This window comes from Hemiscyllium ocellatum, chromosome 20 (assembly GCF_020745735.1).
Source record: "Hemiscyllium ocellatum isolate sHemOce1 chromosome 20, sHemOce1.pat.X.cur, whole genome shotgun sequence".
Taxonomy (NCBI): Eukaryota; Metazoa; Chordata; class Chondrichthyes; order Orectolobiformes; family Hemiscylliidae; genus Hemiscyllium; species Hemiscyllium ocellatum.
In genome coordinates, this window is record NC_083420.1 from 32,817,754 (window position 1) to 32,837,939 (window position 20,186).

Sequence of the window (20,186 nt, forward strand, 5' to 3'; positions counted from 1 at the left end):
GGATGTCCCTTACATTGCTATTGTTGATGCTTTATTTCGTGCAGAAGCACTTATTTGGTATGTTGACCACTCCACTGGATGAAGCACTGACCCACTCAGAAGAGGATTTGAAAGAAGAAGCTGTTATGGTCTTCAAACTGGTAAGGCTGATTGGGTTAACCGTTAGCAAAGAGTATGATATAACTGCAATGCACTGGCTGCAGCCCAGAGTGCAATTTCATGCCCTATTCCCCTGTCTGTGCTCTCGTATTCAGAAGTTACTTGCTGGAGTGAGTCTTCCCCCAGTTTTCTTTGTCATGCTCCAGGTTTCCCCACTTGGTGTTTCTCACAAATAGCTGCAGTGGAAGATCAGGAATTTAGGGAAGTGCAGGCATTGCTGGAAAAGCACAACAGGTCAGGCAGCATCCGAGGAGCAGGAAAATCGATGTTTCGGGCAAAAGCTCTTCATCAGGAATTGACTGAGGACTTCTCTACTGTGGCATTGTCAGTTTTATTTATACTCACAACATATCCTACCTGAAACATTTGATTCATGTTTAGTTTGTAACTCTGTGTAGGCATCATTCAAGGGTCTGTATGTGGCAATCAGAGAGTATAATGACTATGCTTCTTTGATGTTAGGCACAAATGGTTTCGAAGTTCTCCATTTCATTTCCATATGAAACCAAAGCTGAAAATTGCCCCATTTCAGTTTTAATAGATGTGAAGTAGACAACCTTGCCCATAGAGGTGATGAGAATGATTTATGTGGGAATTGTGAATTTCAGAATGATGCAGTGGAGAGATACTCTCCAAAGTTCAGGAGGAGGTAAAAGTAAATTAATTGGATAAGAAAGCTTATAACATGCTTAATGTGGAAATACTTGATGATGACCCATACATCCAGTAGTAAATTTTCCATCTGTCAAAATTTCACCCAAGAACACGAGGAACAAATTGAAAGGTTGTGGTCAACCACATTAACAGAGCTCCACCTGGTGGAAAGGTAAAGTACTGAGCTGTACAAATCACAGGCGTAATCCCTCCTCTGACAAAATGAACTCACTCAAAGTGGTGATTTTTAAAAAATTTTAATTGGCTTACTGCTTCTGAAAGAAAGAGGAGATTTGATTGCTAACGCCTGCTGGAGGTTGTGTGCTTGCACATGATGCGGGCAATTGTACTTGTGTTTGTCTGTTTGAATGTGTATATGTACACATGCATTTCCTTGTGTGTAAAAACAAATACCAACACTTCCTGAAGGAAATTGTGTGTCTCTGCTCCTATGAGTGTTTACATACTTGAGAGTGTACATTTAAGTGCCTGTTTCCATGTATGTGCGTGTGTGTGTGTATGTGTGTGTGTGTGTGTATGTGTGTACATGTTTTCTGTAAATGAATGACAGGAGAGGACAAGATTGAATTTGCAAGTTATTTATCTTCTGGACTTGCAGACTGAGCGTACACATTTTGGGAAGTAGCAGTGGTGGTGCTTATTAATTTACAGCTGGGAGAAAGGAAAGGAGTTGCCAAGTGCAACAGGGAAATTTCCAGTGTAAGAGATTCCTCCCGATACCAGCTCTTTGCATTTTCACATTTTATCCACTTTAAGAAGCTAATGTTCCTCTTACAGGTAATGAGATTCATGGGTGATCCTCAACTCAATGGCGCTCAAGAAATCCTCTTTGGTGATTACATAGCGCAGATTGGACTAGCTAACCCCAATCTGAGAGATGAAATCCTTGCTCAACTAGCCAATCAGGTGTGGAGAAATGCCAATGAAAAGAATGCAGAAAGGGGCTGGCTATTATTCGCTACTTGCCTCAGTTGTTTCGCTCCTTCTTCCAGGATGGACAAGTACCTGTTAAAGTGAGTAGATGTGAGGCAGGAGGGTAGGGTCAAGGGACAGGGAATGTGTTGTGGGGACAAGGTTGAAGGAGATGTAAGAGTGAACATGGTGGAAGGCTGGGGTCATGGGGATGGGTGGTGTGGGGAGGATGGTGGCGGTAGTTGCAATCATGAAACAAGAGGACTCTATGTGAATCAAAAACTGAAATTGCTGGAAAAGCTCATCAGGTCTGGTAGCATCTGTGCAGCCAAATCAGAGTTAATGTTTTGTGCCAAATGACCCTTCCTCAGAACTCAGGTCACTTGCCCCGAAATGTTAACTCCCATTGCTCTGTACAAATGCTGCCAGATCTGCTGAGCCTTTCCAGCAATTTCTGTTTCTGCTTCTGATTTTCAGCATCTGCAGTTCGTGATTTTTTTTACTCTGTGTGAAATTTTGCCCAAATCTGTTCCCAAATCTTTAATAAATCCTGTCATGTTTCTGTGGAGAGAAAACAGAGTCAATATTTCAGGTCCAATGACCTTTCTTCAGAACTGTTTGTAGTTAGGAAAAACTTGGTAAATGTGCTGAAGGTGGGTGGAGGGAGCTGGGGGAAGTAAACCGTCTGTGGAGATAGAGTTCAAAGAGAGATGCTGTGGCAGTGCTGGTGTTAGACTGGGGTGGACAAAGTCAAAAATCACACAGCACCAGGTTATAGTCCAAAAGGTTTATTTGAAACAGCAAGCTTTCGGAGCGCTGCTAGCTGCCTGAGGAAGGAGCCAGGCTCTGAAAGCCCGTGGTTTCAAATAAACTTGTTGGACTATAATCCAGTGTCATGTGATTTTTGACATCGTGAGAGAGAAAGAAACACAGCTGGGCAGACAAGCAAATAGATACAAGTCAGCTTGGGAAAAAAATAGCTGCTAATGGGGACCATTGATAGCTAACAATAGGTTGTGATAGCAACCCATGTGAGGAGCACTGAGGCTTATTTTACCAGTCATGATTTGGAGATGTCGGTGTTGGACTGGGGTGTACAAAGTTAAAAATCACACAACACAAGGTTATAGTCCAACAGGTTTAATTGAAAGCACTAGCTTTCGGAGCGCTGCTCCTGATGAAGGCTAGTGTGTTTCCAATTAAACCTGTTGGACTATAACCTGGTGTTGTGTGATTTTTAACTGTATTTTACCAGCTATGGCATTTTTGAAAGTAATTTTAAAGTGGGACTGCTTTTTTTTTAAAAAGTGCATTGATTTTATTCTGGATATTTAACTTACATTCAGCATCAAGATTGATTTAAATAGAACAGACACTGCAGCCTCCATTACCTGAAATCTTCATCTAAACAATATCCAATTGACAAGTACCCAGCCTTACAGTAGAGATATTGTTGCTTTCTTCCAGCCGTTCGTTGTGTACCGTGTCATTTTTCTGAGTATGTGGTGTGAAGGTGGAAGTATACCATAGGCTGGGATTCAAGACATTTGACTAACATTAGACAGATACAATACTTGTTACATGTTATGGGTAGACAAAGGAGGAAAATCATCTGGGGGTCACCCAAACCTCCTTCACCACCCACCTTCTCACATTCTCCTCTTCTCTCTGCCTTTGTCCATCAGGTTTGTTTCAGATCATGCCTATGATGGGTTTAAATCTGTGTGTCAGCACAAGCTCATGCAGGCAATGCAAAAGGCCAGGTATGGTGCAGATGGAGCCAGAAGCTACCCACCATGTCTGCTGGAGTGGGCAGGCAACAAGAGGAAGGGCAACATTGCTTTAAATGTCTCCTGCTTTGATGGTAAGCACAGATTTCCCCAATCATACCAGCTCAATTCATTTTATCCCATGTTTCTTGCATGAGAATTAAAGAGAAGAGCTTCATTGTGGTTGAACCCACTTAGAGTCATAGAGATGTACAAGGTCCAACTTATCCATGCTGACCAAATGTCCCACCTGCCAGCACACAGCCCATATCCCTCCAAACCCTTCCTATTCGTATACCCATCCTGATGCCTTTTACATGTTGCAATTGTATTAGCCTCCACAACTTTCTCTAGCAGCTCATTCTATACACACACCACCCCCTGCATGAAAAAGTTGCCCCTTAAGTCTCTTTTATATCTTTCTCCTCTCATCCTAAACCTATGCCCTCTATTTCTGGACTCACCCACCCCAGGGAAAATACCTTGTCTATTTATCCTATCCATACCCCTCATGATTTTATAAACCTCTATAAGGTCACCCCTCAGCCTCTGATGGTCTAGGGAAAACAGCCCCAGCCTATTCAACCTGTCTGTAAAGCTCAAATCCTCCAACCCTGGTAACATCCTTGTAAATCTTTTCTGAACCTTTTCGAGTTTCATTACATCCTTCCAATAGGAAGGAGACCAGAATTGCACACAATATTCCAACAGTGGCCTAATCAATGCCCTGTACAACTGCAATATGACCTCCCAATTCCTACACCCAATACTCTGGCCAATAAAGGAAAGCATACCAAATGCTTCTTCACTATCCTATCTACCTGCAACTCCATTTGTAAATCCAATTCTCCTGGCTTGCTCACCCAGTTCAGGAGGTAGTTTGTTCTCTATCAATTCCTTCTCCTTGAGACAATCTCTGTAGTTATAAAGTCAGAATCTTTGGTTAACATGTGAGCTGGAGAAAGGGCAACTGCTTGATTGTTCATCGGCTGTTCTAGCAGAGTATTGGCCATTCTGTCAATTGTATCTATGCTAGTACTTTTTTTCCACTTGAGCTACCCAGTTTAATCACATTTCCCAACAGTATCTCTCCCCATCCACTCCACTCCTCTATTATCGAAACAATTGAATTTTATATCTAACACCACAATCCCTAGCACTCTCTTCATTTTAATAATTTATGTAGTTTAGTACAATTTTCCACCTTATTCCTGTAGCTTTTACTATCCCACTCTGTCCATATTAACTCTCCCTTCACTTACTTAATGCTTTATTATCCCACTTCATCTAATATGAATCTCATGCCCTCTCCCCATGCTATCTAATACTCTTCTCAAATATGACAGGGAATTGGTTGTTTGAGCAACCCTTTATTCAGTGATCTCCCTTTAGAAGTGTTCAATAAATAATTCTCGCTTTCGTCAGATATTTCCCAGATACTTTACATGGGCAACTGGCACTGTCAAACCTCTGTTCCAAAACATTTTATATTGATCTTGATACTAATTTTGTTAGTAATGGTCTTAAATTGAGTTAAGGTTTGTTGCAGGCACGCTAACTAGTGAAAATGCTTTGTTCCATTTACCACATCAAAATCCTGCATCATTCTGATCTGATGTCTGATCTAACCAAATTATAATAGGAATGATAGCGAAGTAAATAACTCTCTTTATCTTGTTTGCAGGTGTGAGCTTTCTGTGTCCAGTGAATTCATGGACGACAGGAGAGGAATTGGGGCAAGATATTCTGCGTTACAGGTAACATCAGAGGAAAGAAAAGCAACCATGTTAAAAATCACACAACACCAGGTTATAGTCCAACAGGTTTAATTGGAAGCACTAGCTTTTGGAGCGCCGCTCCTTAATCAGGTGGTTATGGAGAATAAGATTGTAAGACACAGAATTTATAGCAAATGTTTACCGTGTGATGTAACTGAAATTATATATCGAAAAAGACCTGGATTATTTTTAAGTCTCTCATCTTGTAAAATGACCGTGTTGGATTCAGTTCTTTCAAATGTAAATCGCAAAACTTTTTTTTTAAAAATTATATTCTCAAGTGAATTTTAACAATGGGTGTCATGTTGGCCCAGATAATGTATTGAAGGTGGGAGTCTCCCTGTGAGGCTGTCTGTGCCACCATGGTCAGACTGATTCCAATCCAAAACACGCATCTACAGAATCCCGAGCAAAGCAGAATGTAATTCTGCGCGCACACACATCCATTCTCACAATACATTTTCACAGACTTAGACCCCTTTACACTGACATTTGTGTATGTGAGTGTAAAAGGGTAGAAGTCTGTGAGAATGCATTGTGGGAGTGTGTGTGCACGTGCAGAATTACATTTTGCTTTGCTCAGGAGTTGCATGAATCCATGTGAGATTCTGTAGATGCATTTTTGGATTGGAGTCAGTCTGACCATGGTGGGGCAGACAGCCTCACAGGGAAACTCGCACCTTCAATACATTATCTGGGCCAACATGACACCCATTGTTAAAGTTCACTTGAGAATGTAACTTTTTTTAAAAAAGTTTTGTGATTTACATATGAAAGAACTGAAACCAGCATGGTCATTCTAAAAGATGAGAGACTTAAAAACAATCCAGGTCTTTTTCGATTATATAATTTCAGTTACATCACATGGCAAACATTTGTTATAAATTCGGTGTCTTACAATCTTATTCTCCACAACCACCTGATGAAGGAGCCAAGCTCTGAAAGCTAGTGCTTCCAAATAAACCTATTGGACCATAATCTGGTTGAGTGATTTTTAACTTTTTAAACCCCAGTCCAACCCCATCTCCAAATCAAAAGCAATCATGGTTTCATATCAGGTGCCAGTGGTGAGATTTTGCTGTCAGATGTATTCTCAAACAATACTCTACCTAAAACACCCCATCCCTATAACAGACATGTGGCTAATCACAGGAAAACTTATTTAATGAACAAATGAGCTACACCTAAAATTACAGGTCTGCCTATAAATACCCACTTCTATGGACATATACACAAGAACATGTACAGAGAAACATACACTCAGACTCCAACACGCACATATTCACTCATAAAACACATTACACACAGCACACAAATGTACACATAAAGAGATATGGGAACACAATTAGATGCTGTCACCAATACATGCATACACACATTGACACAGAAAACACACATGCACAAATCACCTATATGCACAGTGATAATGTTTGATGTTATTACAGGGGTGTGACAGAAGGCTGGCGAGGTTGGTCAGTGGCAAGGAAGAGTAAAGGTGAATGGGCCGAGCTTGGAGGCCATGACTATGCAATGGACCTTGTGTCTGACCTGGAACTCATGACAGATTTCCCAAGGCAGAAATCCTACTTCATAATTTCCTCGGAGGAAAAGTCAAGAAACCAGAAGAACAAAAATGTGTAGGTATTCCTGAACTGAAGGTGCTGAGTGCTGAGGCTGTTCCTAGTTTATAGATGGGATTTTGTCTCTCTGATACTGCAAGCAGCTCTACACCTGGTAACAGAGTCCATATTTTTTATCCATTCATTTTAATGGCAACAGAGTTGGGAACTTCTAAACAGTAGTGCACCCTATCTATGCTGAGTTCTATGAGCTGTCATTGGGTAACTAACAAGACAGTATCAGGGTTGATATCGCAACTGTATCAAGTTTTAAAAGTGCCCACAGACAGGGCAGACAAGCTATGAAGAAAATTGGGAGATTTGCAGATTGACATCCAATTGGTTATTTGTGAGTTTCCCAAAGATTGTGGAGCTGGATAATTTGTCACATGCCTCATTAGTAACTTGTCTTTGTTCCCAAGCAGTGTCTTTGGCCATGGTTTCGACTCCGATGACGATATTCCCTCCCCTCCCGTCACACAGGCCCCCACCTTTATGCCAAACTCAGCTGGACACATACCAGGATCCACTGGACAAGGTGAGATTGTTTTCGATGAGTTACCTAATGGGGAGTTAATAAAGTTTTTGAAAAGTTAACCCCTCTAAACTGAAACTAGAGCATTAACAATTTCCAGATGTTTCATGAACAAACGTTTAAGGTTTTTCTTGTGATGATTCTAGTTGCTGGTGTGTCTAAGCTGTAGTGATTCTTGCTTTAGGTATTTCTTTCTCTTGACTATTTGTATTCTTCTGATTATTGTTGGAATATTTTGTCTCTGTTTTTGATAGATTCCAATGCCCTCAATGAAAACCGCTCTCAAAAAGGACTTGATCGCTATCTTGATAGCCTGTTTGATCCTGTTTTATCACATGAAAATGGGGTATGGAACTTCAAATTCATTCTAAAAGGAAACATGTCAGTAAAATAGGATACTCCCTTCCTAAAGGCAGTGAGAATTCAAGAATACGTAAAAACGATTCCAGAACTCGGGACTCAGTTAAGATTATGTTACTGAAAATTAAGAACCAAGATTAGAAAGACTGTTATCCTGGATAGTAATGGATGGATGAAATGGTCTCCCAGTAAATTCAGTTGAGTTATATCTTTTAATAAAAGGATTGTATGATGAAAATAGGTCCAAGGGTTAGAGACCTAAGTACCTACAAAGATAAATTATGTTGTGAGGATTACAGAATCATGAACAGCACAAAAGGGGGTCATAAGGACCTCATAACTGCCCAATTTATTAAAGTTTCTCTTAAAATCTCTGCTGTAGGCTCCGCCATAGCAAAGTAGGGCTACTATCCTCAAAAACAACTTCACTCTAACTTCTGTGACAATTCTAAATTGATGTTCCCTTGTTAGTGACTCCACAACCAGAGGAATAGTCTTTGCTCCTTCATCCTATCAAACTCATACATAACTGAAACTGCTTCCTGTAAGTCTCCTAATCTTGCTCTCTTTCAGAGTCCCAGCATCTGTCCTACCACTACAATCTACCATCTCTGCATCGGCCTGATGAATTTACATTGTACACATTCCCTTGTTTTTCATGTCCTTTTATAAAGAGCTCACATGACTATGCACTGTCTCTAAATGTGACCTTAAAAATTAACATTACAAGCTGGGGCAGTGTCTTCTACTGTTACTAAAGTTTCTGGGGATCTTTAACTGGCATTTTCCTCGTAGAAGGACAAACCCCAACCTTCAACCTTCCTTCTTTACTCTTGTACCCACGACACAAATTTGTAAAGAAGAGTGTGACAATCCCTGAGGCAATGGGATCATGAAGATGGGAGAGTGTCAACAATCAGGGAAATCAGACTAAATCACTTGAATTCGTTTCAGTATTCTTAATTAGTAATGGTGGACTCCTTGTTGTTCTAGAATGTCCATTCTGCAAGTGATTTCAAAGGTTACTTTTTACAGTTAAACTCGTGATAAGGAATCTGACCATAGTGGAGAAAGTATTTGTGCTGCTGACCAGATGTCTCTGCCATGTAGATCTGCACAGTGGCAGCAAAACTGAGAGTTGCTGACCCCATTCTTACAGTGGCTTTTGCGTGATCCCATCAGTGAAGAGGATTCAAAATGTTCGGGTAGTTTGATAGCAACACTGAATAACCAGTAGAGGTCACTGCTTTCACCCATTGCCTCAGTCTACTGAGGATTATTAGTTATGACTTATGCATTCTGCAAGTTGAGGACATGCCTCAACCAGTATCAATGTTGTTTAACTTTATCCTGTATCACACTCTTTGCAACCAGTTGACTGACTCCCATTCAGGGTAAAATAACATTCTGGATGGGGTAGAATTCTCAATGAAACAGACTACAAAGGGTATGTGGAAAAAGTGATTTTAGTGGAATTACCTCCCCTTAGTTATTGTATACATCTTCATTATAGTTAATGTCAGCAATCCTCACACTAATTATTCACCCAGCTCCAAGAGAAGCCCTGAATCAATGAGCCCTTCGTTCTGCTCTTGTGCAGGAAATGGGGTTAAGGTAAAAGTTAAGGAATAAGTTTTGAGGAATTGTTAAGCTATCAAGCACAAAACCAAGAAAAATTATCAGCATTTTTCAGGGGACAAGATGCTAGAATATCTTTAAAAATCGAAAATAACTACTTAACTATAAGGAACTTTAGCTTGCAGTCTTCTGTAACTCATAGAGCTTTGTTAAACCATGGCTTAGGCACAGAAATTTAGTTAACTATCAGAGTTTGTCACAAGGTGGGGTTTTGTTAGTGGAGTTTCTTATGTTATAGAGTTTTGTTGACAAGTGGAGTTTTGTTAAGCTGCAGAGATTGTGATGTTGAGGGTTTCATTAACTGGTGGGGTTTTGTCATCTTGTGGGTCTCATTAATTACTGAAGTGTTGATATCTTGCGAAATTTCATTAACTAGAAAAGTTTTGTAGAACTTGGTGAAAAGAGTGATATGTCACCAAATCTTTATATTTTACGCCCATCAGGACAAACCCAAGAGTGCCAAATTTCAGACAATCACAGAATTTTATACTACAAGAGAAAACAATGCATATTGGTTTGCAAGTCAACTCTAACTGCCTGAGATGTTGCCATAGAGAAATTGAAAGGGAATTCTAGGTTCCTGAGCTCCTGTGATTCAGTCAATGTATATGGTTTGAACATATTCCCTTTGCTTGTAAAGATTGGGTCCTGCCATGTGAATGTATGTCAGTTCGAGGAAGCAACTATGTTAAGTTTGTAAACTTAACTGATTATTTTAAATATGTTGCTGTTGTAACTTTTCCACTGATTGAATCAAGCAGCATGTTATTTTTACTGTTCAGAAAAGGCAAAGCATAGATTGTACCCAACAAATGTGTGCTTGCAAAACCTAAAGCAAAACAGTTGCTGTTAGATTTGATGTGATGATTCAACACTTTCTGAACAGTCCTGCATGTGCTAATAGCTACACTAACAACCAATTTAAGATAATCAGTCAAACTTGCAACATGACACATTTGCACGTCAGAAGCAATATACATTCATGCACACACACCTGTTCTCTGCAAAGCAAAAGTTCAAGCCTTCTGCATTTTTTTGAATTACTCAGAAGCTTGTGGAGCCTATAGTTTGCTGTTACATTCTCCTAGCAACACTCCTAGCAAACAGCATTGACTTGTCAACTAATCAGCACTTCTGTGGTATAAAGTTTTTATGATTGCCTGAAATTGACTAGTTTTGTGTTTGTTTGAAAGGTTCAATGACATCTCATTTCTCAGTAATATTCAAGTTCTGTACTAAGCCACAATAAGTTAAATAGTGGATGGCATTATACAGTATGTTTTGGCTTATAGCAGTTTTCTTCTCCTTCCAATTTTGAGGATTTGGAGCGATCTTCCATCGTGTCAGCTCGAATGAAGGGAGGTGGGAAAGTAGGAGCCGGCAATGGATTTGAGACACAGCAAAATTCTGAGAGACCTACAGACATCCCTGGAGCCCATCAAGGTCAGTATTCTGTGGGGCTGTTTGACAGGACTTGCTAAAAAAAGGTCTGTGTTACTTAGGCTTTTTGTTGTGATTGGAGTCAAGCAGTGAACATAGAACATAGAACATAACAGCGCAGTACAGGCCCTTCGGCCCTCGATGTTGCGCCGCCCTGTCATATTAATCTGAAGCCCATCCCACCTACACTATTCCATGTACGTCCATATGCCTGTCCAATGACGACTTAAATGCACTTAAACTTGGCAAATCTACTACCGTTGCAGGCAAAGTATTCCATACCCTTGCTACTCTCTAAGTAAAGAAACTACCTCTGACATCTGTCTTATACCTATCTCCCCCCACTTTTAAAGTTGTGTCCCCTTGTGTTTGCTGTCCCCATACTTGGAAAAAGGCTCTACCTGTCCACCCTATCTAACCCTCTGATTATCTTGTATGTCTCTATTAAGTCACCGCTCAACCTTCTCTCTAACGAGAACAGCCTCAAGGCCCTCAGCATTTCCTCGTAAGACATTCCTTCCATACCAGGCAACATCCTAGTAAATCTCCTCTGCACCCTTTCCAAAGCTTCCATATCCTTCTTATAATTCGGTGACCAGAACTGTACACAATACTCCGTGTGGCCATACCAATGACTTTTTTTACTGTAAGTATTACTGCCTGTCACTTTTGCTGACCACAACAAATTTTGTCAGCACCAGTGAGCTCCATTGTTTTACAGTGGAGCAATGGGAATAAAGGAAAATACGTAAAGCTGTTTATTGAGGAGCCCCAGGTACTTTAGAAGAGAATCACCCATTTCCCTTTGCCAGACCCTCACTGAGTAGCATTTCCAATCCTAGATGAAAACTGAAAGAACTACGGATGCTGTAAATCAAACAAAAATAGAAGTTGCTGGAAAAGCTCAGCAGGTCTGGCAGCTTCTGTGAAGAGAAATTGAAGTTAATGTTTCGGGTATGGTGACCGTTCCTCAGAGCTGACGGTGGCCAGGAAAATGTCGGTTTATATGCAGATGATCGGGTGGGGAGGAGCTAAGGAATAAACGATAATTGGGGGTAGAGCCCAAAGAGAGCGAAGACAGTTGGACAGACAAAGGAGTTGATAACAATCTGACTGGGAGGGTGAATAGCTAATAATGGAGACTGTTAGTGACTAACAATAGTTAGTGTATAATAACAGACAAAGCCTGGTGTACTTGGTAGGGAACTAGGACATGGGAAAATTCAGGCCCTAAAATTGTTGAACTTGATATTGAGTCCTGCGGGCTGAAGGGTCCCCAAGAAGAAAATGAGATGTTGTCCTTCTAGCTCGCCCTGAGCTTCGCTGGAACACTACAGCAAGCCTGAGAGAGAGAAAGTTGGCCAGGGAAGAGGCGATTCCCTCTGCTCCGTTGTCTCTGTAGGGATAGCTACCCACAAGTCTGCACAGGTCACTTCTATCTCCTTCTGAAAATCCACAGATAGGACAGCCTGGGCAGACCCATTGTTTCAGTCGGCTCCTGCCCCACAGAACTCATTCTTTCTACCTTGACTCGGTCTTTTCTCCCTGGTTCTGTCCTTGCCCACTTACATTCGTGACTCCTCTGATGCTCTACATGAGTTTCGGAATTTTCAGTTTGCAGGCTCCAGCCGCCTCCTCTTTCCCATGGATGTGGAATCCATTTATACATCCACTCCCCATCAGAGCTCTTCACTTCTTCCTGGAGCAAACATAACAGCGCAGTACAGGCCCTTCGGCCCTCGATGTTGCGCCGCCCTGTCATACTAATCTGAAGCCCATCCCACCTACACTATTCCATGTACGTCCATATGCCTATCCAATGACGACTTAAATGCACCACCACCCTCCTCCACTTGGCTGAGCTCATCCTCGCCCTCAACCCCTTTTTTAACTCCTCTCATTTTCTTCGGGTCAGAAGGGTGGTCATGGGTACCCGCATGGGCCTCAGTTATGCCTGTCTCTCCATGGGGTATGTGGAACATTTCTTGTTCCAGTCCTACTCTGGCCCCCACCCATAACTTTTCTCTGATATATCGATGATGTCATTGGTGTTGCTTTCCTCTCTCATCCAGAATTGGAAAGGTTAATCAATTTTCCTTTCTGATTTCCATCCTCTCTCGCTTTCACCTGATCTATCTCTGACTCCTCCCTTCCCTTCCTCTTCATCTCTGTTTCCATTTCTGGGGATAAGCTGGCCACTAATATCCACTATTAAATCCACCAACTCCCACAGCTACCTGGACTATATATCCTCATACCTGTTTCCTACAAAGACTCCATTCAATCTTCCCAGTTTCTCCATCTCTGTTACATATGTTCCGATGAGGCCAACTTTGACAAGGGGCCACAGAAATGTCCATCTTCTTCCTCAACCAAGGATTCCCCAGCACCGTTGTTGACAGGGCTGTCAACTGGGTCTGATCCATAACGTGCACATCTGCCCTCATCCCCTCTCTTCTCTGCTGCAACAGAGATAGGGTTTCCCTTGTCCTTACCTACCATCCCACCAGCAACCACATCCAGAAGATCATCAGCCTCCATTTCCACCATCTCCAATGAGATGCCACCACCAGACACATGTTTACCTCCACTCTCTTGTCTGCCTTCTTCAGGGACCGTTCCACTTATGACATCATGGTCCACTAGCCTCATAGCACCTTCGTCTGCAACTGCAGAAGGTGTAACACCTGCTGATTTACCTCCTCCCCCCTCAGTGTCAAGGGTCAAACATACCTTCCAGGTAAAGCAGCACTTCATCTTCACTTCTCACAGTTTAGTCTACTGCAGCCGCTGCTCACAATATGGTCTCTATATTGGGGAAACAAAGCAAAATCTGGGTCACTGCTTCACAGAACATCTACATTCTGCCTGCTAAAAAGACCCTGAGCTTCCAGTTGCCTGCCACTTTTACACACCACTCTGTTCTCTGATCAACATCTCTGTCTCAGGTTTGCTGCAGTGCTCCAGCGAAGCTCAGCGCACTTGGGGATCCTATAGCTCTCCACACTCTCAATATCAAGTTCAATCATTTTAGGGCCTGAACTCCCCCATGTCCTAGCTCCCCGACCATATATATATATATATATATATACACACACACACACACACCATTGTTATCACATCATCTGCCATTACACATTATCTGTTGTTAACCACTAATCGTTTCCATTAACAGTTGTTCACTCTCCCACTACTTTGTCTGTCCAACTATTCTTCTCTCTCTTTGGGCTCTATCCCTACCTATTATTTACACCTTACCCCTCCCCCCGCCCTATCTTCTGCATATAGAGTGAAACTTTCCAAGTTGCCATCAGTTCTGAGGAAGGTCATTGGACCCGAAAAGTTTAATTTTGATTTCTCTCCACAGACCTGCTGAGCTTTTTCAACAACTTCTGTTTTTGTTTCCAATCCCAGGCCTGTTGTAAACATATGTGGAGAAAAGGGAAAGTTGAGAAAGTATAAAATAATGTCGCAGGTTTAATAAAAGAAAAGAGGGTGTTGCTTAGAATGTAATGTGTTTGATACTATTGTTCTTAATGTTGTTCTTAAGGCTATGACCCTTCACAATTGAATGCCCAGCAGCAAGATTTCATTAACCACCAAGCCTACCTCCTGGTAAGTTCTAATCTAATCAATCAAAAGGGAGGGGAGTGGAAGATGTATTTAATGGTGACATCATGTTGATAGTGGTGAATAGCCCACATCCTCCCCTTATGGAGGGGAGGATGTGGGCAAGAGAAACCCAGTAGCAGATCTAGATGGAGGGAAAAAGGTAAGAACAGTGGTGTGGGAAACTAGATACTCATTCTCCAGGGTCACGATAACCATGGTCAGGGAAATCCTTGGTTGAAGATGGAGGAAGATCAGTCACAAATGCTGCTTTGAGACGTTTCAACAGGTGCGGTAGAGATTGAGAAGCTGGGAGACTGGAGTGGAGCTGTTACAGAAAACACGGTGTGAGCAAATGTAATTGAATTAACTGTGGGAATCAGTGGGCTCCTAATAAATACTGTATTTGTAGACACCCAATCGTTATAATGGAGAAAGAAAAATTGACGGAAGAAAAAGTCAAAGGTCGATCATGTGAAAAGAAGAGAAAGATGGATAATGGAAGTAAACTCAATGAAATTTTCCAGTTTAGACTGAAAGCAGAAAATGGCTGAGATACAGTCATCAATGTACCAGAGAAAGATGAATGAAGAGTCTACCACCAAACACACTTTTTCCTCCCGTTTCAGAAAGTGACATTCTGTTCCAGTCCTGAAAGCTCATGCTTTTGGTACCTTTCCATACAAGCATAGATGATGCAACATCTTATCTCTCTTCAAGATACAATCCCCTAAACATTTCTTCCAGGTGAAACAGTCTTTTCACTTTGTAGACTGCTCACAATGTGGTCTGCCTTTTGCAAGGAATCATGTTGCAGAACACCTCTGTTCAATCCACAAATGTGACCCTTAGCTGCCAGTCACCTGTCACAACCAGTCTCTGTTAATCTCACACTGATCTCTCTATTCTTTGCCTCCAGCAGTGTTCTCATGAAACTCAATATAAGTTCGATGAACAGCTCTTCATCTGTTGATATGTCAATCTGCAGACTCCTGCACTCCACTGAAAATTTCAGACCATTGTCTCTGTATCCAGTTTGTTTCCTTACTCCTTACATGTTTGTTGTTGAATCTGTTTTTCCCTTTTTTCTGTTTTTAGATGATAGTTGCTCATAATTCTGCCATTCACATCTCTTCCAAATGTATCTTCCATTTCTTTACTTGCCCCAATACTCCCTTTACCCTTGCACTATCAACTCTTCTTCCTTAATCGCTCCAGTCTTCCACCCTACTCTTCCCTTTTGTTCTTTTTCAATCCCTCCCCACCCCATTTTCATTTGCTTAAAACCTATTACATTTCTAACAATTCCTAGCACTAATGTAGAGTCCTCAACCTGAAACTTCAGCTCTATTTCCCATTCCAATAATGGTGCCTGACCTGCTGCGTATTTCCAGCATTTGCCAATAATAACTTATTATACTTTTCAGTCCTATCCAAATGTTGTCTTAGTGATTTAAACGATTTGTGTGATCTCTTGTTTCCACTAACAGGCCCAGCAAATGACCCTGCAGGCCATGAGCCTTCAAAATCAAATGACTAGTGCCAGCCCATCCCTCACCAGCCTCAACCATGATCCTACTGTTGCCATGAAAGCCACCAATAGCACCCAGACTGCACCAGCTACAGCACCCAAACCAAAAGTGGCCTTCCCTCGTCAGGTATGTGTAACTGCATCTGAGAAATGTTACTGTGCATCTGGCTAATTTATTGATGAGTTCCAGCATGGGATATTTCAAAAATATTCACACAGCTTAAACACATGTAGAAACAGATTCAACAACAGCATCGTCCCCACTGTAATTAGACTTCTGAATGAATCTCTCAAATTTTAAATATAATGTTGATCATGTTCTTTGTGTACCTTCTCTGTCGCCATTACATTATTTCTTCGCTCTGTTTTATTACCCTAACTTTGTATGGTATGATCTGCCTGTAATGCCTGCAAAACTTTTCACTGTAACCAGATACGTGTGACAATAATAAAGCAAATCAAAAAAAAATCACATCACTTGCTTGAGGAATCCAATAATTAGATTACTTACAGTGTGGAAACAGGACCTTCAGCCCAACAAGTCCACACCGACCCGCAGCCCACCCATACCCGTACATTTACCCCTTACTACGGGCAAATTAGCTTAGCCAATTCACCTGACCCACACATCTTTGGACTGTGGGAGGAAACCAGAGCACCCAGAGGAAACCCACGCAGACACGGGGAGAACGTGCAAACTCCACACAGTCAGTCGCCTGAGTCGGGAATTGAACCCGGGTCTCAGGCGCTGTGAGGCAGCAGTGCTAACCACTGTGCCACCGAATGAATCAGTGTTCCAGTAAAGTTACAGAAACAAAGCTAGAAAAGATGGATTTCTCTCTCCTTGGCCATTATATCTCCTTGTTCTATTTAATTGTCAACAGAGCAATACATAAATTTCTGTTGAATTCCCTATATGAAGCACATTTTTATTCTCATTAAAACTAGTGCTGTTAATACGATGGACTAAAATGGTTTTTCAGCTTTAGAACCCTGTATTTCCATAAAGCACTCCCAGCTCAAGCTTTAGGTGCATCAACTTTCTTTTTGAAATGTACCTTAGTCTGAGTGTCCATCAACATCCACCTTATTGTGGCATGATGACTTTTTTGATTAAAGTTTTGATTTTGAAAAGCAAAACCGTGAGTTCACTACTGAATAGTTTGATCTCATGAGTTGAAGTTAAGTGAGAAACAGATAAACTTATTTGGGAGAGTGTGGTTCAGTGGTTAGCACTGTTACCTCACAGCACCAGGGACCGGGTTTGATTCCAGCCTTTGGTGACTGCCTGTGTGGAGTTTGCACATTCTCCATGTGTCTGTGTGGGTTTCTTTGGGTGCTCCAGTTTCCTCCCACAATCCAGAGATGTGCAGGTTTGGTGAATTGGCCATGTTAAATTGCCCTTAATGTTCAGGTGCATTAGTCAGGGATATATATGATTAGTGATTTTTGAGAAGATTTATAGCTCAGATTGATGATAAGTACTTTTGTTTTCAGACATTTCATCACCGTACTAGATAACATATCTGTAAGCATCTCCAGTAAAGCACTAGTGGTATGTTCTGCCTGTCTATTTATATGTCTTGATTTCTTAAGGTGGCTGCTTCCGTTTTTTTTTAAGGGAAGGTAGATGTTTTTATTGATGGAGTTCTGATTAGAATGCCATGCCTCTAAGTATTTTCATGCGTGTCTTAGGGTGTGTGTGTTGTCTTAGAATATTTTGCCTGTCCTAGGATGTGTGTGTTGTCCCAGTCAAACTGGTGTCCTTCTTTGTCTGTATGTATAGAAACTTGTGATAGTGGGTCATGTCTTTTGGTGGCCAGTTGGTGTTCATGTATCCTGGTGGCAAGTTTCCTGCTAGTTTGTTCGATGTAGTGTTTTTCTCAGTTCTTGCATAGTATCTTGTATTCTGAAGAATCGACAGGTTGTGTTTATTGGGTACCTGTTTTTCTTGAAAACATTGTATAGATATTTTTCTTCCACTTTTTGCAGTTCTTGGGTGCTGCAGTGTGATGCAGCTCATTGAAGTAATGTTTTGATGCAGCCTCATTTGTGGGTGTAAGGATGATTGCTTCTGAAATTAAGTATTAATCTGTTTTTCTGGGGACGCTGATTTGAAGCTCTCTGTTAACTGTACATTCAACTGTCACATCTAGGAATGGGAGTCTGTTGTCATTCTCCTCTGCTTTTGTGAATTTTATGCCTGTCAGGATATTGTTGATGGTGTTGTATGTTTCCTCTCATTTGTTCTGTTTTGTGATGACAAAGGTGTCATCTATGTAGTGGACCCAAAGTTTGGGTTGGATAGATGGGAGGGCAGCTTGTTCAAGTCTCTGCATTACTGCTTCAGCTATGAGCCTGATATTGGTGATCCCATAGGTGTTCCGTTGACTTATTTTGTTATTGAATGTGAAGTGAGTGGTGAGGCACGGGTCCACTAGTTTGAGGATCTCAAAGTTAGAAGAGGATGAATAATGGTCTCCTTCGACCTTATAGCCCTTTTCCCATCAATTAACATTGATCTGGCCAAGGAAACACAGGCATCACTACTAGGAAAACCAGGACATAAACACCAGACAGCACCAATCTCATCAGCAAAGACAACATCCTCAAACTATCCTTGGCATCATGGTCACCCACAAACCTACCAAAACACTTCAACAGCAACTAATGAACCTAAAGGATCCATTAGATTACTATCAGCAAAGCTAATGTCATTTACAATATACTATGCAAGAACTGTAAAAAAATACTACATCAAACAAACTAGCAGGAAACTTGCTACCAGGATACATGAACATCAACTGGCAACCACATGGCCCACTATCACTAGTTTGTATACATACAGGCAAAGAAGGATACCACTTTGACAGGAACAACACACACATCCTAGGACAAACGAAACAAAGACACGCATGAGAATTCTTAGAGGCATGGCATTCTAACCAGAACTCCATCAATAAACACATCGATTTAGATTCTAACGACCTTCCTTTGAAAAAAAGAACCAGAAATGACAACAACCACCTGGAGAAACTAAGACCTATAAATGGAGAGGCGGGACATACCAACAGCATTTCACTGGAGAATCTCACTGATGATGTTACCTAGTCATGATGATGAAAACAAACCTTCAAGCTCAACGAGCTAACTTACATACTTATAAATATAGGATAGTAATGTAGGGGAATGGGTCTAGGTGGGTTACTTTTCGGAGGGTTGATGTGGACTTCTTGGCTCGAAGGACCCATTTCCACACCATAGGGATTCTATGATTCTATGATCTGCCCATTCCAGGCTGTCACAGAAACTCACCAACAATGCAAACACTGCCTTGTCAACAGATCTGTTGGAGGGTATAAGAGGATGATAGAGGACTGGAGAGATTCTCATCTCTTCATGACAGGATGCAAGAAAAAATAATTTGTCTTATGTAGCACTTTCACGGCTTCAGGGCACCCAACAGTTAGTGAAGAACTTTTGAGGTATTTTCAACATTATAATGTAGAAAAGTGGTAGCTAATTAATGCATGGCAAGGTCCCACAAGCAGGAATGTGATTATGAGCAGATGTTAGTGAAGTTGTTTGAGTGAACATTGCCAAGATAAAATGAGGAAAGCCTTTGCTTTGCTTTGAAATAGTGGACACAGGAACTTTTACATCCACCTGAGAATGCAAAGAAGGCCTCAATTTAACATCCCAATCAGAAAGACAATGCAATAGTTCATTAGTACAGTCCTTCTGACATTGCCATGCTCCCGCTGTCTGACCAATCACAGATCCTTTAATACTGCCCCTCTGCCATCATAGTGGTTCCCCTATTCCTTTACCATAACATTCAAACCATGTATTGGTACTCCCCCATTTCTGTCCCTCCAAAAATGTACCATTCTGCCATTATTATCCATCTGAATGTGCAGCACAAAGTCAATACCACCTCTCTAATAGGCTAGCAACCCCTACATAGTGCACTGGAATGTCAGTTTTGGGAGTGTGGTGCTGGAAAAGCATAGAAGGTTAGGCAGGAGCAGGAGAATTGACGTTTTGGGCATACGCCCTTCATCAGGAATAGCATGTGCTACTGGAAGCATCTTGCTCAGTGCTGTTCTGCTATAACCTAAGTTTTGTACATAATAGCTAGCTGTAATACATTTCTGTTGA

General features: G+C 41.4%; 1 protein-coding gene across 1 annotated transcript in view; it reads left to right on the plus strand.

Moving 5' to 3' along the window:
- Window positions 1-20,186, plus strand: part of myo15aa (myosin XVAa) — a 151,652-nt gene that overhangs the window by 69,405 nt on the left and 62,061 nt on the right. The window contains exons 27-36 of the mRNA XM_060840978.1: window positions 45-140; window positions 1,612-1,847; window positions 3,432-3,610; window positions 5,200-5,272; window positions 6,739-6,930; window positions 7,335-7,450; window positions 7,702-7,793; window positions 10,765-10,888; window positions 14,436-14,500; window positions 15,985-16,152. Of these exons, the coding sequence (XP_060696961.1) occupies window positions 45-140; window positions 1,612-1,847; window positions 3,432-3,610; window positions 5,200-5,272; window positions 6,739-6,930; window positions 7,335-7,450; window positions 7,702-7,793; window positions 10,765-10,888; window positions 14,436-14,500; window positions 15,985-16,152 (1,341 nt within the window). The remainder of the gene's footprint in view (window positions 1-44; window positions 141-1,611; window positions 1,848-3,431; window positions 3,611-5,199; window positions 5,273-6,738; window positions 6,931-7,334; window positions 7,451-7,701; window positions 7,794-10,764; window positions 10,889-14,435; window positions 14,501-15,984; window positions 16,153-20,186) is intronic.